The sequence below is a fragment of the Lacerta agilis genome, chromosome 12, assembly GCF_009819535.1.
Source record: "Lacerta agilis isolate rLacAgi1 chromosome 12, rLacAgi1.pri, whole genome shotgun sequence".
In the NCBI taxonomy this organism is placed as follows: domain Eukaryota; kingdom Metazoa; phylum Chordata; class Lepidosauria; order Squamata; family Lacertidae; genus Lacerta; species Lacerta agilis.
Window position 1 is genome coordinate 21,979,203 of NC_046323.1, and position 25,351 is coordinate 22,004,553.

The following is a 25,351-nucleotide window of genomic DNA, read 5'->3' on the forward strand; positions in this document are numbered from 1 at the left end:
CTGCTTGTGGGTTAAGGGTTAAGATATACCGTATTTTTCCGTGTATAAGACGCAACTTATTTTTGGAGACTCAAAATTAAGAAAATGCACTATGCACTATCCATTTATAAGATGAATCCTTAAACTTTAAAAATTTAGGAAAAAATATAGTCTTATACACAGAAAAATACTGTAATTAAGATATAGGACCTCGTGTTTCTTTTTCGTCCTTTGTCTCTCTGTTTTACTCTTTCCCTCTCTTGTTTATTCTTGCTTCTCCTTCATTTATCTCCTTTAGATTAGCTTGGCTTTTTATCGTATTTCATGCTGTACACTCCCAATAAAACTGATTTTTGAAAAACCAACAGCGGCGTCACTACAATCTGCATTGTCTCCGCACACCCTGCGAGAACAAGGGAAAGACCAGCCCATTCTCCCCCACCAGAGCCCTGCAGGAAGATGCAACGCATGAGCATGTGCCTTTAGCACACTCAGCTAGCTCAGCAAACACGCCAGAGTTGTGAACTGGCTGCATTCCAAGAGAGTCCCTCGAAGGCACATGCAGAACAGAACTTCTCTTTTTTCTTCGGCGGTCCGAGAGAGGCCACACTCACCTTCTAGGCTAGGGATATAGGAAGCTTCTTCATAGAGAGTCACACCAACCTAGCTCAGCACTGTTTACACTGGCTGGCAGCCACTCTCTGGAGGCTGCAGGCAGGGGACATTCCCGGGGACACATGAAATTGAACCTTGGGCACGCAGAGCATGTTCTCTACCACCAAGCCACAGCCCTTCCCCGAGTCTCAGGCTGCAAACCTGAGCGCATTCCATTTGGCATTAGCTCCCACTGGAAATCAGGGGGGCTTCCCTCTGGGTCAGTAAGCACCGGATGGAGCCATGGTGTCCAATTTGCCCAGTTTTCCTCCTGCCACTAGTCAATTTGCAGGATGCCACCCATGTCGGGACTGATAGGAATTTCTAAGTGGTGCTGGTGGTCAGGAGGTCTGCCTGGAGATCTCTGGACTTAATCCCAGAGGTGCAATATGGGGTGGGGAGCTATTTTGAAGTAGTATGTACATACTGAAAGGTGTTTATTTATTTTTAATTAAAATCTTATGTCACAGCCTCTCACACACAGGGCATACAGGACAACTATGACGTTCAGCTGGAGTGGGGATTACTGTCCCCTTTCTGCTCATCAACATTTATTTGCTTGCTTATTGTTTAAATATATAATAATAATAATAATAATAATAATAATAATAATAATAATAATAATAATTTTATTATTTATACCCCACCCATCTGGCTGGGTTTCCCCAGCCACTCTGAGCGGCTCCCAATAAAATATTAAAAACACGATAAAACATCAAACATTAAAAACTTCCCTAAACAGGGCTGCCTTCAGATGTCTCCTAAAAGTCAGAAAGTTGTTTATTTCCTTGACACCCGGTGGGAGGGTGTTCCGCAGGGCGGGCGCAACTGCCGAGAAGACCCTCTGCCTGGTTCCCTGTAATGTTGCTTCTCGCAGTGAGGGAACCGCCAGAAGGGCCTCGGAGCTGGTCATCAGTGTCCAGGCTGAACGATGGGGGTGGAGATGCTCCTGGGCTAGGCATAATTGGCACTTTTGTAGAAAACATCACAAGGCAGCATGCAGACTAACATCACAAGGCAGCATGCAGACTAAAAACACAGCATTGCAATAAAAAAGTCAAACACCATTGGGTTAAGAGCTGGCTGGCAGAGGCCCTTTCTGGATCGTACGGCCAAACTTCTACTGGCAAGGAGTTCCGCAGGTCAGGGCCTGCCACATTAAAGGCTTGAGGCCACAGCTGAACCTGAAGGGCATGTGGAGCCACCAAAAGCATCACATCAGATCTGATAACCAGGGAAAGGATTGTGCCCGTCAAGACACTGGGCTTTGACCTCCACAGTGCTGAGTCTCCTTTATTTATTTTTTTATTTTCCTTTTGCTGCTGCCACCAAAACTGGTGGAATTGGGAGGGAAGGTGGCAGAAAAAACGGGCTTGAGGGGCTGATTGGGCACCTGAACTGGGGGTTAGCACCCCCCTCCCACATCAATATAAAGACACCACTTGTCTCATGCACTGTAAGGCACAGTTTGCATATGTACACAGTGATCAAAGGACATGGGCAAAAGTGCCGTAAAAAGCATTTCCCCTGTAGCTGGTGTACTTACATGAATGAAGATCTCATAGTCTATATGCGAATGCCAGGAGTCTTCCTTTTTTATCCGAGGGTCTCGCACCAAGACCGTGACAAATTCCTGCAAGCGCATAATAATAATAATGAAAAAGCGGTGAATATGCAAGTTAAGAATCCTTCTATAAGAGAGTTTTGAACGAGGCTGTTCCCAAGCCACTTCTGTTATTGTTACCCGATGTCACAGACTTTAAATATGGGCTGGGGGAGGGGGGAATAAGGAAGCAAAATGAAAAGCCATGACTCATCCTGCCTGTGGCACATGTACGGGAAAACTACTTGTCAACTCGCCAGAGGGGAATTTCTAAATTGAATAATGCAGTGTATTTCCAGCGAACCAATGTGCGATTGTATAAGCTAACAGTTTCAGGGATTTTCTGTCCGGTTTATGCAGGCAACAGCTGCTGCCAAACAGGTGGGGAGCCTCCTTAGAAAAGCTCACCTGTGTCACTATCGCTGAGCAAATAATTTAAGAAGAATGAAACTCAAAGGAGCAGAGAGTGCCCTCGATTGACACTACAAAGCAGTGGCTTAAAAGCATTTGTTCAAACAGAAGCATTTGTTCAAAGGAACAAGACCCAAATTCTTCTAATCTGAGGATTAGCTCGCCCATGGCCATAGCTCAGTGGTTTGTGGGGAAAGGCTGCAGCTCACTGATAGATCACACACAGAAGGTCCCAGTTTCATTCCTTGCCAACGCCAGGGAAGACCGGGAAATATCCCCGTCTAAAACCCCATAGAGCTGATTGACAGTGTCGGCAACACTGAGCTAGATCAGTCAGTGCTCTGACTCCATCTGAGTTGTTCCCATCCTGTGCATAGGACCAGTGCCCACATAACAATGAACAGATCTAGTTAAGTGGAGCCTTCTTTCATAGGCACTGACACATGTGGTAAAAGGTAAAGGACCCCCTGGGCAGTTAAGTCCAGTCAAAGGCGACTATGGGGTGCGGCGCTCATCTCGTTTTCAGGCTGAGGGAGCCGGCGTTTGTCCACAGACAGCTTTCCAGGTCATGTGGCCAGCATGACTAAACTGCTTCTGGCGCAACGAGACACCACGACGGAAACTAGAGCGCACGGAAATGCCGTTTACCTTCCCACCACAGCGATACCTATTTATCTACATGCACTGGTGTGCTTTCAAACTGCTAGGTTGGCAGGAGCTCGGACAGAGCTATGGGAGCTCTGTCGCGGGGATTAGAACCACCGACCTTCTGATCAGCAAGCCCAAGAGGCTCAGTGGTTTAGACCACAGCGCCACCCGTGCTGTATGCCCTGATTCACAAAGCTTATTGCTCATTAAGTCAATCAGGCCATTCACACATACCATTAATACAGCAACAACAAAGCGGATGCATGCAAAATACTGTGAACCATGCTGAAATATCATTAAAATTATTCCATTACTACTGATCAACATGTATTAACATTCAAATGGCAAATGTCTTCCGCCTCCCTACAGCCAATGGAACAAATTTCACAATCCTAAATGTCACATACAGGTAATAATCTTCTCCGGCCAATACATATTGATGATTATGATGATTTATAGACCACCCATCATCCGAAGAACTCAAAGCAGTTCACAAGATAAAAATACAGGATGAATGCTGGAAGGAGAGCTGTTATTAGTAATTCCAACACTAAGGGGCTCAAGGTAGCGAATCTTCAGATCTCAATAGAAAGGACACTGCAATAAAAAGCGTACCAGATCCTCTACCTTTGGGGATCCAGGATGGCAATGCTCAGCCCCCCCATACTGAACCCCATAACATTTGTTAAACTCCATCAACTGTACAGAATTTAGTCTATCTTTGGTGAAAAGCCATCTCAACTCCAGTGAGCGAGTAAGAGGCTGGTACAGAGGCAGCTCCTCAGGAAAGGGCAATATAAATTCAGTTAAAATTCACGGAGGTCTTGGAGGGGTAAGGCACCATCAGCTTCTAGATCAGGCATAGGCAAACTTGGCCCTCCAGATGTTTTGAGACTACAATTCTCATCATCACTGGTCCTGTTAGCTAGGGGTGATGGGAGTTGTAGTCCCAAAACATTTGGAGGGCCAAGTCTGCCTATGCCTGTTCTAGATGCTACCATTCCCCTCTGGGTTTCCATTCCCACACACCTTTCCGTGCCGCAGTTTGAGAAAAAGCCGGTGAAAAGCAGATTTCTTTCAGCGCATGAAAACATTGTCCAAATTCTCATTATCAGACCGAAGTCCGTTCTTTGAGCTTTGAGTTTAGTGCTCAAACCTACCAATTTGTGGATATAATTGCTCACTTACAAGTTGCCTTGTTGAAGAAAACAAAAGATAAATGGGATGTGCGTGGGTGAGGGGCAGGAGATCAAAAGAAACCTTTGCCTGGAGGCCACAGTTAATCATGGCAGGCCCAACCATTTTATTTACAGTACATGATCTGGCTTCATGTTATCTAAAGGGAAAGTCCAGATGAAACAAGAGGAAAAATTCAACTTTTATTTACATGACAAACCAGAACACTGCAAAAAGCTGCTATGGCCTTTCCCAAGCACAATGAAACGAAAGAAAGAAAGAAAGAAAGAAAGAAAGAAAGAAAGAAAGAAAGATAGATAGATAGATAGATCCTGGCTTTTCAACCAAAAAAGCAATTTGAATGTTGTTGTTGTTGTTGTTCAGTCGTTCAGTCGTGTCCAACTCTTCGTGACCCCATGGACCAGAGCACGCCAGGCACCCCTATCCTCCACTTCCTCCCGCAGTTTGGCCAAACTCATGCCAATTTGAATGTTAGCCTAAAGCAAAAACTGAGGATCAATGAGCGGTCGGCAAAATCCATTAAAAAAATGGAAAAACATGCAGCGGAAGCCGTTTGACTTCTGAGGCGCGTTCGAAAATGGAAGCGATTGCTTCAAGATTTTTGGGGCTCGGGTTCCAAATCGTTTGGCTTCCAAGATGCTCGAAAACTGAGGTTCCACTGTAATGGGCAATGTTTTGGTGTATTACTTACGTACAACTTATAACTGCTCTATTTTCTCACAACACTCTTCCCCCTTACCTGACCTTTCATCATGGGAGTTGCTATGCCTTACCCAAGAGACAGGGAAGGTTAGCATGGTGTGAACACACCAGTGCTCCTGGTGGTGAGACTGCACAACCCTGCTGCCACCTCGCTCCTCCACCTCCCAGTAAGATACAGCGACGCCAGTGATGGGACGATCAGGCAAGCACTGGCACCCGCCCACCCCACACCAACCACAACTGCATCATAGAGAACAAACCATAGAGCAGAAGAAGTGCAGCCAGCCTTTGCCTTCCTAGACAGGCAGTGCCTTCACCCTCTGGAGGAAGACCCCAACACCACCTGCCAACCTTCGCTATTGCTGTACTGTATTAAGTTTTAGCTTGAGTTGAAAAATGCAGGAAACCACACCAGGTAACATATTATGGAAAAACACACACAGGGATTTTCTCCTTGGAATTTCCCCCATTTCATTTCAAAGGGCCCTTACCTAGGTATTTTCCCTTCTGTACATGTTGTTTTTATTGCAGGTAGGCTGGATAGCTTTTTGTTTCTGTATTTACTCTCTCTCTCTCTCTGCTTTCCCTCTTACCTTGATCCTTTGTCCTTCTCACTCTCCCGTATCCAGTGCTTAAACAAGCAACACATCTACTTTTTTTTTTTTTTTAAGACTACCTTCTTAAGAAATACAATTTTACAGCAAAATCCTACACAGGTTTACACAGAAGGAAGTCCTGAGTTTAAAAGGGCTTATATCCTAGTACAGGGGTCGGCAAGGTTTACCGGACATGGGCCAGATCACTTCCACGGAGTTCATCCGTGGGCCAGACTGGCACAGTGCAATGTTGGAAATCGTGTCTGTGCATGTCTGCGGTGCCGAAAATCGCTTCTGTGCATGCCCGGATGCCGAAAATCGTGCCTGTGCAGAAGCAATTTTTGGAGTCTGGACATGCGCAGATGCAGTTTCTGCTATCTGCGTGTGCACACGTGCCATTTCTGGCACCACTCAGTGAGTCCCTGCACCGCGCTGCACCGGTTTAGTGCAGCGTGTGGAAGACTTGCCAAGCGGGTGGCTCAGTTTGCGGGCGGCTCGTGGGCTGGTAAAATGGTCTTCGCAGGCCGCATCCAGCCCATGGGCCGCAGGTTGCCGACCCCTGCCTTAGTAAATGTGCTTAGGATCAGGAAATGTGCTTCTCAGGAAGTCTGGGAGCAGGACCTGGGTGCAAAAGCACTTCCCCCACTTGTGGTTTCCAGCAACTGGTACTCAGTTGTTCTAAGAATTATAAGGTCTCAAATATAAAACAAGTGATCCTAAGTGCACTGGGTAAACACACTTACATATGTATATAAACCACACGTCTGAAATAGCACAGGAGAGCAATCCTGAAGCCGTTGTGACTCTTAATGACCCCAAATATTTCCTCTGCCCAAGGAAATGGACTAGAAAAAACTCTCCTTGTGGTTCTTTTCCCTTACAAATCCTGTCTCTTAAGGGTATATGTTGTGTATGAATAGGGCAGGTCTGTGACCTGGATTCCATAACTAAGGTATTTACCATCTCAAAAGAATGGCCACCCTGGCCAGGTAATCTTGTCAGACATGAGACAAGCTACAATCTCAAATTCCAGAGAAGTTTTTAATGTTTGGTTTTGTATTGTGTTTTTACTGTTTTTTGTTGGGAGCTGCCCAGAGTGCCTGGCACAACCCAGTCAGTTATATGGGTAGCACATAAATAATACTATTATCAAACTGTTGTAGCCTGCCTCTTTCTGTAACGTGTGTGATGCTTTTGGGTGATCTTTGTCGAAGGGGCTGGGCAATTTCTAAAGTCTTTAAAAGTCCTTGCACACCTTTGTTGGGGGTCCTCACCTCCTCGCAAGGGGGCAGGGAGCTCTGTTGCAACAGAAAAATAAAGATAATGGACTTAGGGGACACTTAAATCCTTTGATGAAGAGTTGGGCTGTAAAAGCCAACCCCAAATTTTAGCAGTGTCTACTACTAGTATACGTCACTGATCATATCTTCTGTGAGATAAAACTCTTTCAAAGCTGTCCCAAGCTGGTGGCCATCACTGTTTACTGTGGGAGCGAATTCTGGAAGTGTGCACAGTAAGAGCAGCAAAGGATTGTTGTGTCTTTGCAAGAGATTACCGGTAACCAATACATTGCAGAATCTACTTTTGACAAGCAACAACCTCCCATCACCAGATACATGAAAGGGATTTCCAGAAGAGCAGCCAAGTGAGTGTGGGCAGCAAAAAAAAACAAGAAATAGCTTTTGAGGCGCCTAGTCCCATGGACTGCAAGAAGATCAAACCTATCCATTCTGAAGGAAATCAGCCCTGAGTGCTCACTGGAAGGACAGATCCTGAAGCTGAGGCTCCAATATTTTGGCCACCTCCTGAGAAGAGAAAAGGAGAAGGGGACGACAGAGGATGAGATGGTTGGACAGTGTTCTCGAAGCTACTAACATGAGTCTGACCAAACTGCGGGAAAAAGTGGAAGAAGGAGTGCCTGGCGTGCTCTGGTCCATGGGGTCACGAAGAGTCGGACACGACTAAATGACGACACCACCACCACCACCACAACAACAACAACAACATCTAACCAACTGACAACAACAACATCTAACCAACTGATTGTGCCATGTGTTCCACTTCATCAGATGGATGGAATGTTATCCTGAGTTATAGGGACATCCTGAGTTATAGGTACAGACATGGTTTGGGTAGGGGGAAATATTGTGCAAAACAAACAAACAAACAAGTGAGGTCAGAGGGAAATGAAATGCAAATAATTATGTAGTTAACAGTGGTGATTCACCAAACCCTTCTTGGTGACACAGACATCCTGGCACTGGTAAACCAATTAACACGCTGCTAACACGTGTGCTAAAAATCTTTGGCAATGGTTGGCAATGGTTTAAGAGGGGTATTAAACAGCTAGGCAATATCTTTACTGGGACTACCAAACTGGTCGTTTGAGAGTTTTTTCTTGTAGAATCTTGTTGGCTCCCTTTGCTTTCCAGAGCCCAGTTTAAGCACGAGGGAAATGATTTTTAAGATGTTCCTAGAATCATGGACTAGTAGAGTTGAAAGGGACCTCAAGGGTCATCTAGTCCAACCCCCTGCACAATGCAGGAATCCTACCCACAGCAGTCCCTGGGTGGGCTTGACCCACCAATCTTCTGGTTAATAGTCAGACACACTATGATATAGTAAATAATAATAATAATTTATTATTTATACCCCGCCCATCTGGCTGGGTTTCCCCAGCCACTGTAGGCTGCTCCCTACAGAATATTAATAATAAAAAGTGACAACATCAAACATTAAAAACTTCCCTAAACAGGGCTGCCTTCGGATGTCTTCTAAAAGTCAGCTGTTTATTTCCTTGACATCTGATCAGAGGGAGTTCCCCAGGGCGGGTGCCACTACCCCTGGTTCCCTGTAACCTCACTTCTTGCAGTGAGGGAACCGCCAGAAGGCCCTCAGAGCTGGACCTCAGTATCCAGGCTGAATGATGGGAGTGGAGACGCTCCTTCAGGTATACTGGGTCAAGGAAGTTTAGGGCTTTAAAGATCAGCACCAACACTTTGAATTGTGCTCGGAAACGTACTGGGAGCCAATGTAGGTCTTTCAAGACCGGTGCCACAGGGAGTGTTAGCATTACATTTATATCCCACCTTTCCTCCAGGGAGCTCAAGATGGTGTACATGGCTCTTCACCCTCCCCATTTTATCCTCACAATAACCCTGAGAGGTAGGTTCAGCTGAGAGATAGTGGCTGGCTCACTTCGTGGCTGAGCAGGGATTTGAACCCTGTACTCCCAGGTCCTAGTCCAGCACTAGCAGCTACATCAAACTGGTTCTCTAAGCTTAATTACACTTGGCATAGAAAAGTCAGCTAGAATGTTTCTGTAAAATGAATACAGAATATATTTGCATTACCTTGGTTGATTATTTTATTTGCCATAAATTACAGTACCTAATATAAAAACGAGGTTTTGCAAATGAACTGAATGGTGGCAATCGGCAATAACCAAATCGAGGGGAAGGGGCAAAAGTGAGGTGGTATTTTTAATTCTTTGTCCTCTGTTACTCTAGAGCAGGGATGGCCGACTCCCAAGAGACTGCGATCTAAAGACTGGCAGTGATCTACCCCCTTTTGGGGGGGTTCAGGTCAAAGTTGTTGAGCTTTTTTAAGAAGGAGGAAGGCCCATTTGGGGTGCAGGGCAAAAATGTTGAGCTTTTTTTAGGGGAGCCAAACTTGTTGAGCTTCTTTGGGGGGAACCAGTGATCTGCCAGTGATCTACCAGACATCCAGTGATCTACCAGTAGATCATGATCTACCTGTTGGACGTTCCTGCTCTAGGGGAATTCCCCCTCCTGCCTTGCTTCCCCAGTCTTCTAAGGAAATAGAGGTTAGCACACTATTCCCGCTATTGCTACAACGATTTTAGCAAGGCTGTGAAATCCATGAAAGGATGGAGAGAAAGCTGGTTGCCATTCTGTGCTTCGAGAAAACCCGTGTTCTAGAACAAGCACTCAGAACAACACACATTTTTGCTGAGGAGCTCTCTAGATGATTATGCATCTAGGGCAGAGGTGCAGAGGTGGGGAAACAATGGCTCACCTCCTCCTAACAGTCCTAGCCAGGGATGATGGGAGTTGTAGTCCAATGATATCTGGCGGGCCACACAGGTTCCTCAATGCAATCTATGGCTATAAGCAGCAATAACAGCTAAGTGACATTCTAGAACAGTGTTTCGCAAACCTGAGTCTTCAGCTGTTTTCGGACTACACCCCTAGCTAGCAGGACCAGTGGTCAGGGATGATGGGCATTGTAGTCCAAAAGCAGCTGGAGACCAAAAAGTTTGGGAAACACTGGACTAGAATGTTAAAATTGGTATTCTATGGATACACACACACACACACACACACACCGGAAAAATAATACCAGAAAGAATGTTAAATTCGCAGTGAGTAAGCATTATAAGAAATGGAAGAGAGAAGGAAACAACAGATGATACATAGACTTGTGTTTTGCAGATTCATAGAGCTACAAACTACTGAGCAGTCTGAGAAAGCAATTAGCAATGGGGGAAAACAGAACTAGCTGCCGCCTCATCTTCCCCTAGCAGCTGACGGGATATAATAATGGGCAGAGTTAAGCACATGAATTGAGCAGACCCAAGTTCAAAACTACTCAGATATGAAACTGTTGGGTAGCCAGAAGTAATTATTCTCTGCCAACTGTGGCCACACCAAGAAGCCTAGCTTTTGGTACCGTGAAAAATATCATTTCCCCAGGCCCTGGCACTTGAGCCCTGGTGGACATCAGGAGCCCTGGGAAAATTACATTCCCCAGGGTCCCCGCCACCTGCTGCAGTACTGCCATAGTAGGGAGACACATCAGGGACAGAACAGAGCAGTGGGTTTGCCTTGCCGCTACCAGGCCAGCAGAAGGGACAGCACAAGCCAGGCTCCAGAAACTGGAAAACTCTTAGTCAGATTTTGGATGATTGGCAGCCAGTTAGAAAATGTACAGACTCCAGGAGAGGTGCTCACATACCTCCACATGTGGTGGGAATGTCCCAAAATCCAACTCTTCTGGACATCAGTCATACAGGAAATATGCAAAATAACTAAGCAAGTATTAGAAGTCACCCCAGAAGTGGCCCTACTAAACATCTTCCAAGATAATAATACCCGCTCACATAAAGAGCTCATAACCCACCTACTCTCAGCAGCCAGAAGCATCATAGCCAAACATTGGAGAGAACAGTCAGGAGTAAGCGCGGACCAATGGTAATAAATAGTATGGGAAACAGCCTTATTAGAAAAATTAACCAATACAGTGGTTACCTCGGGTTACATACACTTCAGGTTACAGACTCCGCTAACCCAGAAGTAATACCTTGGGTTAAGAACTTTACCTCAGGATGAGAACAGAAATCGTGCAGCGGTGGCGCAAGGCCCCATTAGCTAAAGTGGTACCTCAGGTTAAGAACAGTTTCAGGTTAAAAACGGACCTCCGGAACGAATTAAGTTCTTAACCAGAGGTACCACTGTACAGTCATCCCTTGGTTCTCGAACGGAATCCGTTCCGGAAGTCCATTCAACTTCCAAAAACATTTGAAAACCAAAGCACGGCTTCCGATTGGCGGCAGGAGCTTCCTGCACTCACTCGGAAGCCGTGCCAGACGTTCGGGTTCCAAAGAACGTTCGCAAACCAGAACACTCACTTCCGGGTTTGTGGCGTTCAGGAGCCAAAACGTTCAAGTCACAAGGTGTTCGAGAACCAAGGTACAACTGTAAAATGAAACTGACACAGGGACAAATACAGTGGTACCTCGCAAGACGGATGCCTCACTCAACGAAAAACTCGCTAGACGAAAGGGTTTTGCGATTTTTAGGTGACTCGCAAGACGAATTTTTCTATGGTCGTGCTTCGCAAGACGAAATTTCAATGCATTCCTATGGGAATTAAATTCCTATGCGTTCCTATGGTCGTGCTTCGCAAGATGAATTTTTCGCAATACGAAACGACTCACGGAACGAATTAATTTCAATGTCTTGTGAGGCACCACTGTAGAAGAAGACGCCTTCATCCCAGTGTGATTCCCCTTTATCAGATACATAGCCCAACAAGACAACAAAGAATCCGTTGACAGCATGTGAATCAATCTGGCTAACCTGATCCAAAAATCCACACACACACACACACCCCAAAACAAATCTCACTAAAGCCAATCAAAGACAACCAACCACACCCTTGGCCACCCCCAACCTCTCTCACCACCAAGGAAATATAACAAGTGAATAGTAAGAGAACGCCTACAAGTGATGCTGACACAAAACCCCACACATACACTAAGTAGAAGAACAGAAGCATAACCACCCGACCCCACTCACCCTCTTTTCTTCCTAACCTAATACTGCATGCAACACTAATGTCTCACTACAAATGAAACTGATCTGCAGAAAACACAACTTGAAAAAAGAGACAATGCACATATTTTTGTAAACTAATAAATCTTTAATAAAAATATATATTTTTTTAAAGAGAAAATGTGCAGACTTCAGTGCACTCCTAAGATCACTGGAGGCACAATCTGGAGCAATCCACAAACTATTTACTCTTCCTTGTCTTCCTGTTTACGAAGCCCAATTCCTAATCAAGCCGGGGGGGGGGGTTCCTCTACCAATAAGTGGACAAGAAGGGGTGTGTTGTGTGTGGAACACCTAGCATGTCACCAATTGGAGGTCAATATATTGGGGGGATGGGGTGTGAGAACAGTAGAGCAGAGGGGAAGTGGACTGGCCAGCTACTACCATAAGCAGCAGGCCACTGAAACAGGATGGAGAAGTGGTGGCCCATCTCTAAGCCGTGCGAAGCTTTTCAATGTGCAATTTTCGAATTTGCTAACTTCCCCAAACTATACCTGCTGTACAAGGAGCAACTCCCTTTGTGGATTCCATGCCAATTATTTCCCCACAAGCTCACCACTAATGAGCAGGACCTTAAATGAAAAGCGAAAGTTAAAAATTGTACGCTAATCTTTTACAGCCTGCAGGCTGCATTTTCTTGAGGGCCAGAGGCAAGGGTGGGTGCAGAAAACATAAATTTCACCTTGGTAGGTTTGTTTTTACAACTCACTCTTGTGAGGCCCTACAACTCTCTCTTAACTTCCTGCCAGACAAGCAAGAAGCATGAGTTCAAGGAGACATTTCAATCAAGCAAAAACAGTCAAGAGGCTGGGGGGAGGGTGTGGCAATAATAATAATTTATTATTTATACCCCACCCATCAGGCTGAGTTTCCCCAGCCACTCTGGGCAACTTCCAACAAAATATTTAAAATACAATGAAGTATCAAACATTTAAAACTTCCCTAAACAGTGCTGCCTTCAGATGTCTTCTAAAAGTCAGAAAATTGTTTATTTCCTTGACATCTGATGGGAGGGCGCTCCACAGGGCGGGCGCCACCACTGAGAAGGCTTTCTGGCTGGTTCCTTCTCTCTCTCACAGTGAGGGAACTGCCAGCAGGCCCTCAGAGCTGGACCTCAGTGTCCAGGCTGAACGATGGGGGTGGAGACACTCCTGCAGGTATACTGGCTAGAAAGGAGGTGTGGCTTGGAGAGGACCTGGGGCCCAAAATCCCCCACCCACTTTGAAAGACAGACAACTATTTTTTCATCCTAACTTTCATTCACTGAACCAATCGCTCACAATAAACTGGCATTGTTATGTCCCTAACATTAGACCTAAAGATGCTCAGAAACATCAAGGTGTCTCTCCGCATACAATTATAACCACATTATTTGCCATTAGCAGCGTGTGATTTTGGTTCTGTCTCATTGAACCTAAGTGTCCGTTTGGTTTGGGCTCATTAAAAAACAACAACCAGGCCCATATATATATACGTATTATTTCTACATTTGCTGCTTGCATGAATGAACTTCAAATTCTTAATGCCACTGTGCCTGGATTCCAATGCCTTTTTAATGGGAAGATCCATCAGCAATAACAAAACAGGGGTGCTGCATTTTAAAGGCTGTTGCCTGTCCCCAAACATTTAACAAGGGCAACTTGGGACTCCCTCCTTGTGGGCTATATTTGCCCACAAAAAATTGTTTTGACGAGGGAAAACGAAGCTCCCAATTTCCTCTTCGTTAAAGCCCATTTGAGAGCAAAGTGGCAGGATGTCAAGAAGTCAAGCTGAGAATGACCTCGTTCTAGGGGCTACAGACCCTCTGTCAATCAAAGGAAACAGCACTGATCTACATGAATGATTGGCCTGACTCAGGATCAGCCAGAGAGTGCACATGCCGTGATTGTGCAGAAGCATGGGATGTATTTATTGACAATATTTCCTCTAATGAGCTTAATGTTATATGCACGGCCCCCTCTTTTATCCTCAGTCCTTTGAGATACATTAGGCTTTGAGACAGTAGTTGCGTTCACACTAAACCATGGTTTGGTATGAACACAACTATTGCCTCACACTAAACCATGGTTCAGTGTGAATGAGCTAGGTCCTGGGGGAGGAGTTTGCAGCCCATTTGCCCCTCCCTGGTTGTCACAGATTGGCTGGATGCAGAGAAACAAGCTGGCGAACCCCCAGGGGAAGAAGGCTCAGAGCTCGGGGAGTGGTGGTGGGACAGCAATGAGTGGTCAGAGGGAGAAGAGGGAGCAGACTGGGGGGAGGAGGTGTCGGAAGCTGAAGAGGTAGCAGCGTTTACTGAGTGGGGGGAAAGTCTGTGGCAGAGAGAAGTCCAGAATCAGAAGCAGGAAAGGAGGGAAGCCAAGAGGCAGAGATGAGGCCGTCTGGTGAAGAGGCACAGGCATCTCTCCCTCCTGTGACAAGCCCCCCTGGTCTCACAGAACCAGGAGAGGCATGAAAAGAGCAGAGGTGTTAGCTTCACGCAGGCACAATCTCAGATTGCTTGGGTGGGAAAAACCCTGAAGAGGAGGGGAGTTAGGCAGCTGTGGGAAGTCAGGGACCTTCAGTCTCCACAACTGCTTCAGGGGGGGCAAGTCCTGCCACAGATGAGTTGCTGTGCTCATTAGGCCTGACCCTCCTGTGCAGATCCTGTTTTTGCTAATGGTCAACTCCAGCTTACTTGGTGTAATTTACTGCTGGCTCGCTCCCGTCACTGGTCCTTTTAACTCAACACAGCATGGCAACTGAGACAAAGGTTGGCTTAGCAAGAGATCCAAGAATCTGGGATCACAGTTAAGGTCTCTCCTCCTTAACCACAATCCTTAGGTTGGTCGACACTCTGAGTCTAACCTTGGCTTAGCTGCCATGTCACACTGAGCTAAAAGGACCAGGAAGGAGCATAGCAGGAGTCAACTCCTGTCTGGGAGCCAGTCTGTACACAAGGCTCTTAGAAGCCAGAGGCGGGAAACCTTTGGCTGTCCTGAACTACAACTCCCATCAACCTCAGCGAGCATCATCAATGCCCAGGGATGATGAGAGATGTAGTTCAGCAGCATCTGGAGGGACAAAGGTCTTCCAAACTTGCTTCCAAGCATTGAGGAATGGCCTATGTCAGCAGAATTGTCTTTTGTTGTGACCCCTGCTTGCAAAAGAGCCAGATACTTGGGACTTCCCCGATGTGCCGCATTACAACATACAAGCCAGGGGGACTATTTCTGCCATCTCTTCATTGCAGCAATTACACAACCCTACTTTGTCTCCTAAGATATAAGCTGGCCTGTTTACTCACTGCTGGTTGGTGATATAGTCACACCCAAGTTGACAGCTGATTGCTGAATAGCGGCTGATCAATTCAGAAGCATTTTTGCATAACATTTCTGCTTTTAGTAGTACAGTCATACGTCTGGTTACGAACGGGATCCGTTCCAGAGCCCCGTTCACAACACGGGCAGCGCACAACCTGAAGCGCCGTGTCTGCGCATGTGCACGGTGCGATTCGGCGCTGATTCGGTGCTTCTGCGCATGTGTGAACCACCGAACCCAGAAGTAACCCGTTCCGGTACTTCCGGGTTCAGCACGTTCATATCCCGTGCGGAACGCAACCCACAGCGATTGTATCTAGAGGTATGACTGTCTAAAACAAAGTTCCTGATTTCTAGGAATACACCCCCTTCCAAATTAAAAAAGCAACACACACACACATTGAAGCACTTACCTGTTTTTCATGCTTTGGCGTCATCTTGCAAACTGCATGTGAATACCTAAAAAATAAAAGTGCCAAGCCTAAGTAATTAACACTGAAAATAGATTAACAACAACGAAAACAGCAACAGCTACTACTACTACTACTACTACAGGGCTGTATTGAATGGGATCTTTTTCTCCAAACTGAAATGAGTTCAGAGGAAGGCAACTACAAGCAGCAGGGCAACAGAAAGCAATTCTTATGAGCAAAGATGAAAAGAACTGAGTATCTTTAGCCTGAAGAAGGAAAGGTTGAAGGGGGAACATGAAGGCATTCTTCAAATACCTGCATAGCTGACGCACAGAAGAGGGCAGAGACTTGTTCCCTTGTGCCCCAGAGGACAGGATCAGGTCTAATAGAAGGGTAGATTTGGGTCAAGCACTGGAAGAGCTTTCCTGATGGTCTTATTAATGCAGCCTAAAATTGCATTAGCCTTGCAAGGGTAATCAAGAGGTGTGCTTAATTAAGCCTTCCCTGTACCTTTCTACAGCCTCTTCCATTGTGTTCTGCTTGCAAAAGTTTACTATGGTTCTCTGACGTAAGGTAAGGTGCGATGCTGAGGAGGGAAAACTTGTTCCCTGAACTGCTACTCCCTACGGGAGGTCACAGGCAGTATGAGGTTCAGGGGAAAGAGAAAGAAAGAGAGAAAGAAAGAAAGAAAGAAAGAAAGAGAGAGAGAGAGAAGAACCATGTTCTGCACACCCTGAGATGGTGACCTTCTACAACTCTGCCACTTTATAGGATTTCTAGAGCCAAACTACTTCTCAAATTTCATTCCAAGCTCCTGATAAAGCCGTGCTGTTAAAAAGCATCTTTTAGATGGCTGCTTCTCCCTTGACCACCGATGAGAACATTTCCAAGAAGCCACTTCCCTCATTCATAATAATGAACTGAATTTATTCAGTTTAAGGAAGATTATTTTAAAAGCGAGTTTACATGGTTCAAAAACCCACACTGCTTACATATAACTGATCGGCACAACCTTGGGCAGCCTAGAGTTAGCATGTCCCCCCCCCCAAAAAAAAAATTCCTCCAGGATCAAGAAGGAATTTCCAAGAGAGTGTTGACAAAAAACAGAGAATGAAATGGGACTCGGCACACTGAGATGCGGCAACCAATTGACTCCATTTTCTTTTATTATTTAATGGTGGAAGAAACTTATGTAACATTTTGGCAATTCCAAAATAACTCACAATCTTTAAGAAAATATGGGGCAAGGCATTTCCTTCCTCAGTATTCTTATCCCATTGCCCAAAGTTGAGAATCAGGAAGTTCAGCACGCGCTCAGACAAAGCCTGAAGACAATCTTCAAAACAAGAAACTTTTCACAGTTTTGCAACTTTCTTAGGGAAGACCACATAGTGGGGCTTTTCCTTTCAGTGTCAGATGAGCCTGGGAATAGGCCACTTTAAATACAGTACTGATCAGCTGTTTTTCAAGCTACATGGCAATTTGGGCAGGGCAGAAAGCTTCTGCATGAGTCTTCTTGTTGTGCTCTTTGCAAATGCGGGCTTAATGCATGTGTACTTAGTAACAAGCTCTGAAGGGATCAAGCACACTCTTGCCCGTTTGCAGCTGGGTCCAGGAGTTAATGAAGTCGAAAGAACAGCATAGGACAACAGAGGCTTAAAATAAAGTCACGGGTGTTGCGCCCAGAAATGGCTAAAAGCAATAAATGAGAAGGCTGTTGATTCTGTCGCTTGGCGCCTCTTCGGGGGTCCAACACAAGTAGGGGAGATGAAGGCAGCAGACAGTTATATTCCTGTAAGACAGAGCTTTCCAAACTTTTCATGTTGGTGACACACTTTTTAGACATGTATCATTTCATGACACAGTAATTCAGTTTTACTAGCAAACCAGAGGTTAAACTAGGCATAGGCAAACTCGGCCCTCCAGATGTTCTGGGACTAAAATTCCCACTGGTCCTATTAGCTAGGGATCATGGGAGTTGTAGTCCCAAAACATCTGGAGGGCCGAGTTTGCCTATGCCTGGGTTAAACTAACCCCTTTCCAGCCCTGGGAGGTGCGTGGGGAGTGCTCGTGCAACACACCTGCACACTGCAGCCAACACACAGTTTGGAAAGCTCTGCTTTAAGCGTCTGGTGTGTAGGATCACCAGAAGAGGCATTAAGTCAGGGTTTTCCAGGAGCAAAGCCAAGGCACAGAGCTGCCTCGCAGGTCGGCTCCCAAAAAGCATGCAGATCTAGGAAATGGGTATTGGACATTCTTAAAAGTTAAAGGGTAAAGGGACCCCTGACCATTAGGTCCCGTCGCGGACAACTCTGGGGTTGCGGCGCTCATCTCGCTTTACTGGCCGAGGGAGCCGGCGTACAGCTTCTGGGACATGTGGCCAGCATGACTAAGCCGCTTGTGGCGAACCAGAGCAGCGCACGGAAACGCCGTTTACCTAACCGCTGGAGTGGTACCTATTTATCTACTTGCACTTCGTGCTTTCGAACTGCTACGTTGGCAGGATATTGGACTTTCTTAGCATGCAAAACTGCTACGTTGGCAGGATATTGGACATTCTTAGCATGCAGTAAAAGGGATCTGCTAGGCAGAAATATCCTGCCTATAGGCTTCTCAGAGGCTTCTGGTTGGCTATGCTGAAAAACAAGATGCAAGAGACAGTGTGTGGTCTGATGGTTACAGCGATAGAAACTGATATTTAAAAGCCGGGAGCCAAATGGCAACTTAAACCTCGGCTTCAGTCACCACAATGGAATGCCAAGGTGCCCCACAGACCAGCGGATCTGTGCAGCTGTCTTTGGGAGCCGAGCTCCTGCGCAAATCAGTTGGCTTGCGCAGAACCAAAAGGTGTGTTTTGTTTGGTGCTGTGCTGCCCCACAAGCCAGCTGCTTGCCAGCTGTGCCAGCTTGCCAGATAGAGCTGCTAGTGGCCAAAATGTGGTGACCAGACATCTCCAACTCCTGTCGTGAAACATGACTGGCAGCCAGTTAGTTTCCATCTCTGGATGGTTGGATTATGGACCAGGAGACCAGTGTTTGAATCCCCACTCAGCCATGCAGCTTGCTGTGTGATCTTGGGACAATCCCTGCCTCTCAGCCTAACCTACCCCACAAGGTCGTTGTGAGGATTTTTTTAAAAAAGGGGGGGGAGGGAGAGGAGAGAACCATGTACGTCACCTTCAGGTTCTTGGAAGAAAAGGTGGGGTGTAAATGTACTAAATAAACAGCCTTTATAGCAGGACTCTTGTCCAATAGCCTTCTGAGAGTTCTCATGGGGCACTGAGAATACTAGCAAGACCTCTCCTCAAAGCACGCTTACTTCACGGGTTCAGAAGAAGTTATATTGTCTGGAAACAAGAACAAGGATATCTGCTGTACACAGTTTTACAATGGAACAAAGAGATGCCAGAGGAACAATATCGCTATCGGTATAATGTACTGAATTCATTAACCGCCCTTTTAACATCAGGTGCCAGGGCAGGTTACAACAATGTAAAATTCAGTACTGTAAACAGTTTAAAGCGGAAAGTGTCTGTCAATGGGTATGCTTGGTTCTTGGGGGTGAGGCCAGTGACAGACAAGCTCAGGGCTCTTGGTATTGCTGGTTAAAGACTTGCAGTAAGTTGCCCTGATTACAAAGGATGTAGGGAGATTGAGAGATCTGTTCCATAGCTCAATGAATTTAGCTCAATGAACCATAGCTCAATGAACTTAGGGGTTAGACCACTCTCTTTTGACTTTTCAATAGAGGGTGGAGGCTAGCACAGAATTCCTATCCTTCCAAGTTTAGCAACGGCAAATAGCTTCATGGCAGAGCGGGGATTTGAACCCTGGCCTCCCATGTTGTAGTCAAACGCTTTAACCACTACACCACTCTGGTTTTGGATTCTCTGGGGAAGGCAGGACTGTCAAAGCGGTACAGTAGCGCTTTAAATGTACTGGTGCAGATGTGGCCTCAGACATAATTACTGGTTACCTATAATGGTAAGATGTGTTTCAGCATTGGAATTAATACCAGTATTATTACAATTTTTAATAATAATAGATTATATAATGTTGGAAATGTGATGATCCTTACATCTCCGAGTGTGAAGCAAAATACAGTCGTACCTTGGAAGTCGAACGGAATCCATTCCGGAATGTTTGGAAACCAAGGCACAGCTTCCAATTGGTTTCCAATTTTGCAGGCATGCCAGAAACAATAGCAGAAGCCACAACGGACGTTTGGCTTCCAAAAAAAAAAAGTTCAAAAACCGGAACACTTACTTCTGGTTTTAGATCGTTCAGGAGCCAGAACATTCAACTCCCAAGCCATTCGGGAGCTGAGTTAGACTGTAGGTAACTGCTGTGTCTCCAAAAGAACATTTTCTTTTGCAATAAATGCCCACCTTCTCTAATTTTTAAGTACCCCCCCAAGGGCAATCCCTAGTGGTTAGAGAATGTTGGGCAAGGCCTGGAGAGAGTGACTCAGGTTCAAATTCCCGCACAGTCACAAACCACACTACGAAGGTCACTATCTCTCAGCCAAACCTACCCATTGGGACCACTACCGAGAAGATCTAGTGGAAGGCCAATGCCTGTCTTCTTGTAGGAAAGAAGTTGAAATGCCACGAATTGTTTAAGGAATAACTAGAAGGAGTTAATTGTCATTATAATAACTTGTTTATTTACATTGGTGGGGTGTTCCACTTGTTTGTAAATATGCCGGTGCAATTCTCTATGCATTTCCTGAGCACATGTACAGCCTGAATTTCCCGCTTGCTAAAATTTGGAACAGAAAATGCACCCCACATCAAATCCTTCAAAGACAAACAACTCTTACAACATTCCAGGATGTTGTTTTTGGAACCCCTGGCTATATATATGATTAAAGACACTTCCATTTCTCAACACACTATCTCCGCCCAAAGATACTAAAAAGATGATCTGCTTCATTATCATGCATCCACATGACACACAGGCAATTAGCACATACACATTCCTTTAGTAGTTACCCAGGAGTTAATTGTTGTTGTTGTGCATATGCAAAATAATTGACTACAGAACCAGGATATTCATTGGAATAGTGTCACAATGTTTTTCTTTTCCGGAAACTTAGTCAGACTTTTGGTAAATAAGATTCTTTCTTACATAATGAAATGTGTTTGAGCCAACTAAGTTTTACTCAAGAGTAGACCCACTGGAATTAATAAACCTAAGTTACTCATGTCCTTTTATTTCAACAAGTCTGCTTTGAGTATGCCTAACATGAGATTCAATCCCCGTGTCTTGTTTTTCTTCTTTCTAAATGGAGTATGAGAATATGGGAGAAATTAATTTTCTTCTGTGAAAATCAAATGGTAGAGACAGAAATTATTTTAAAATGCAGAGACCCAGAGATCTGTGAGAAAAACCATCCAGCAATGCACACGCATTAACATTTTCCTCTTACCACTGCCGCTGACTCACACATTAGTGGTTTTGCATCACTTTAATCTCTGTTGAACTGATTGATTGATTGATTGATTGATATTTTATTAGGGCCATTGGCCCATCGCACACGATTTTTCAAACAACACATAGCTGTTGAACATCTAGCAAGCTGGGATAAAGCAAATCATTAAGAGATAACATATTTTGGCTTTTGGGCCGAAATTAAGCCTATATTGATTTCTGAAAACGTGCCTGACTGGAGCAGGATCTAGGTCTGTGAGCAGGTGGAGTAGTGGTTAGAATGTTTGACTAGAGCCCAGGAGACCAGGGTTCAAATCTCCACTCAGCCATGAAGCCCACTGAGTGCCCTTGGGCCAGTCATTGCCTCAGCCTACTGCTGTGGGAATTAAATGAGGAGGGTAAAAAGGTAAAGGGACCCCTGACCATTAGGTCCAGTCGTGTCCGACTCTGGGGTTGCGGCGCTCATCTCGCTCTATAGGCCAAGGGAGCCGGCGTTTGTCCGCAGACAGCTTCCGGGTCATGTGGCCAGCATGACAAAGCTGCTTTCTGGCGAACCAGAGCAGCGCACGGAAACGCCGTTTACCTTCCCGCCGGAGCGGTCCCTATTTATCTACTTGCACTTTGATGTGCTTTCGAACTGCTAGGTGGGCAGGAGCTGGGACCGAACAACAGGAGCTCACCCCGTTGCAGGGATTCGAACCGCCGACCTTCTGATCGGCAAGCCCTAGGCTCTGTGGTTTAACCCACAGCGCCACCTGGGTCCCTTAAATGAGGAGGGTAGAACCATGTATATACCATCTTGAACTTCTTGGATAAGACCCACCTCACAGAGTTGTTGTGAGGACAAAATTGAGAGGGGGGGGGATACATCACCCTGAGCTCCTTGAAGAAGAGGTGTACTCAAGTGAGCAGCTTAACATAAGAGCTGGGAGGTTGTACAAAACCGGAGACGGACAGAATCCCCCAATGGAGGAATCACAGTGAAAGAATCCCTAACATCCAAACTGTATTTAAAAATATCCAATGAAGGACAGCCTGCCACATTCCAAGGCAAGTCTGAACAGCTCTTAACCATTGGAAAGCTCTTCCTAATGTCTCTCTGTGAAAAGAGCAGATGTTGCGATAGTGGCTCCCAGGGGTGGCCCGTCCCATTTTGCCACCCGAGGCAAAACAGGAATTGTCCACCACCCCATCCCACCAAACACACACACACTTCTGCCAGGGCACTCCTCAAAGCGTTGCCTGGGAGGGTCGGGAAGATGAGCAATAATGTCATGTGCCAGAACACCTCCTGCTCAGTGGCGGAAGCAGTGGGGTGGCTGGAGCACTGCCTCTTTCACTTCCAGCGCTTGAGGCAGGTCGTCCACCACGCCTCACGGGCGGGCCGGCTCTAGTGGTTCCACATCTGTGAAATGAACTATCTTGGGAGAGGGGTTTCTCTCCACGGCAACCCCACACATTCCAACCCTCCTATGGGCAGACTATTTCAAGGATCTGGGTGCTTTTTTAGCACACGAAGTGGTCTTCAAAACCGATTCACAATTCACCGCATAAAAGCAAAGAACTCCACAACCGCAGCTACTGGTTCTCATGCCTTGCCACAGCACTTTCCGTTTGGGAAGTGTCAGACAGAATTAGAGATGTAAAATTTTCGGAAATTTTGAAACTCGGAAAAAAACCGTTTTGGGGGGGGGGACGAAATTTTTTGGAAAAGTTGAAAAAAATGCTACATTAGCACTTCTTTTTCCTTTTCCAGATTGAAAGTCATTCTGTTACTTTAGAAACATAAAATATAACTATGGACAATTTTAACGGGCATAAAATTATCACAACTAGCATATTAAAAATATAGTGTATCCAAACCATTATTACAAACAGAATTTACTTTTAAAATAATATTTACTTGTATTTGTAACAAATAGAGCAACAATCTCCTGAACTGTTTACTAGTTTATGTGGAACAAAAAAAACCTCCACAAAACAATTTTTTAAAATCCAGAAGTAACAATTATTCCTATTTCCTCTCCACAGTATTTAAAAAAAACATTATCATAAAAAGATCTGAAGACGGAAGTGGGACTAAGTTTCAATGAATGGGCATGAAATTTAATCAGAATCATTTTCTGAGCTGTAATTAAGTATATACTTTCATGTCCTTTTTGTTGCTCTATATTTCTTCCAGTGCTTTGAGGCCTAGTGAAGAGGAACAGAACCAATGCATACCACACGCATGCAAAAACAAAACTGAAACCTTTTTCTTTTCTGGTGACAACAGCACCTCCTAAAGGAAGAAATGTATCTTGCTCTTGCATTGGAGAGTTGAGTTTGTAACCTAGGACTTGCTTGTCCTCACAGAAATTAGAATAATCTGATACCATACATATTTATTTTTTAGAAATGATTTTTAAAATATTTGAACCCCTTATCTTAGAATATTTTATTCATCATGTTAAAACAAAACATTCCATAATCTATTTTTCATTTTTTTCAATTTTTCCAATTTTTCGGAAAAAAACAAAAAAGGCTTCAGGAAAAAAGGGGGGGACTGTTTTTCTCCGAATTTTTCCTGTTTTTTTCCGGGCCTTCACATCTCTAGACAGAATGGCCTGTGTTTCGCCTTACAAGAAGCTGGGCTACAACTCCCATAATTCCCGGCCTGATCCCTGGCAATCAAAAGCTCTGCTGCCTGGAGCTGATTTAAGATGGCGTCCAAAAGAATTGGGGGAGGGGGGAGTGGTGCAGGTATAAACATTCGATGTCTGGAAGCCCATCCCTGCTTTACAAACAACCCTGTGACACTTTGACATCTTCATCTCTGAATGCGTAGGTGTGAAGCCTGCGGCCAAAAACAGTTCTTCGTTCAAGGCCTCACCCTTTGCCTACAGCAGAGAGGTGGAAGCTAAAAATAGCTCTCATTAGTCTGCGTCCCATTGAAACACAACTTATTGATAATAATCAACACATTCCGTTTGTCTAAAGCCAGCCTTCGCCAACCTAGTGCCTGCCAGATGTTGATGGACTGCCAATCCCATCATCCTTGACTATTGACTATGTTGGCTGGAGCTGATGGGAGTTGGAGCACGAAACTTGGAGGGTGCCAAGTTCGGGAAGGCTAGCTTCAGCTCATGCATTAATAAAGGGGGGGGTAGTAGTTATTTTATAAAATAAAATAAAAAAATACTCGGGGTTTCCTGCACGTCCTGTAGAGGGAAGTGAGAGGCAGATGGGGACCATCAACCTGGGAAGGTAGCTCATCTAGAAGAAGAAAAACTCTGATCTTAAACCTCCACTGCCTTGTGGGATATCTTCAGGAGAAGGAAAGGCTAAGGAGTAAACCCTACTCAAATCTGGAGGTGAGTCCCTAACATGGTGTCTTATACGCCTCCTTCCGAAAACTCATGAAGCCAAGCTGGTGTCAAACGTATATTTCAGTGTGGCTAAGACTAGGGAGAGGTCTTGTCTGGGAAGCCCCGGACCTCCAGACACACAGCCCCGCCTTGAGCCCCAGGGAGGTCACTTATGTGCTGCTAACACAAGAAGTCTGACTTCACTCTCGGAGGCGCACTCTACACCATGGGTAGGCAAACTAAGGCCTGCGGGCCAGATCCGGCCCAATAGCCTTCTAAATCCGGCCTGCAGACGGTCCAGGAATCAGTGTGTTTTTACATGAGTAGAATTTGTCCTTTTATTTAAAATGCATCTCTGGGTTATTTGTGGGGCATAAGAATTCATTCTTTTTTAAAAAAAAAAAATAGTCCCCCCCCCACAAGGTATGATGGACAGTGGACTGGACCCCTGCTGAAAAAGTTTGCTGAACCCTGCTCTACAGTCTCTCGAGACAGACCAATGCCAACAACCTTTTATAATGGCTTCCTTAGCAACGGCTATATAAGGTTATAAGCCAAGGCTATGATTTGCCCTCCAACCTCTAGGTAAGGGTTGCTCACAGTCAGCTCACCTGGTCCGCCCCCCAATGTCTCTCTCTGGCAGGCTGCAAGTCTAGCCAAGGAAGGCAACCTGGTCTCCAAGCTTCCCTTGACTTGTTTACTGAGGCTGTCTAATCA

General features: G+C 45.4%; 1 protein-coding gene across 2 annotated transcripts in view; it reads right to left on the reverse strand.

Annotated features, from left to right (window-relative positions):
* The window catches only part of SNX10 (sorting nexin 10), a 50,742-nt gene that overhangs the window by 19,994 nt on the left and 5,397 nt on the right, over positions 1-25,351 (reverse strand). For both annotated transcript variants that reach the window (XM_033165480.1, XM_033165479.1), the window contains 2 exons: positions 15,856-15,901; positions 2,180-2,266 (listed from right to left, as the gene is read on the reverse strand). In XM_033165480.1, the coding sequence (XP_033021371.1) occupies positions 2,180-2,266; positions 15,856-15,879 (111 nt within the window). In that variant the 5' untranslated portion in view covers positions 15,880-15,901. The remainder of the gene's footprint in view (positions 1-2,179; positions 2,267-15,855; positions 15,902-25,351) is intronic.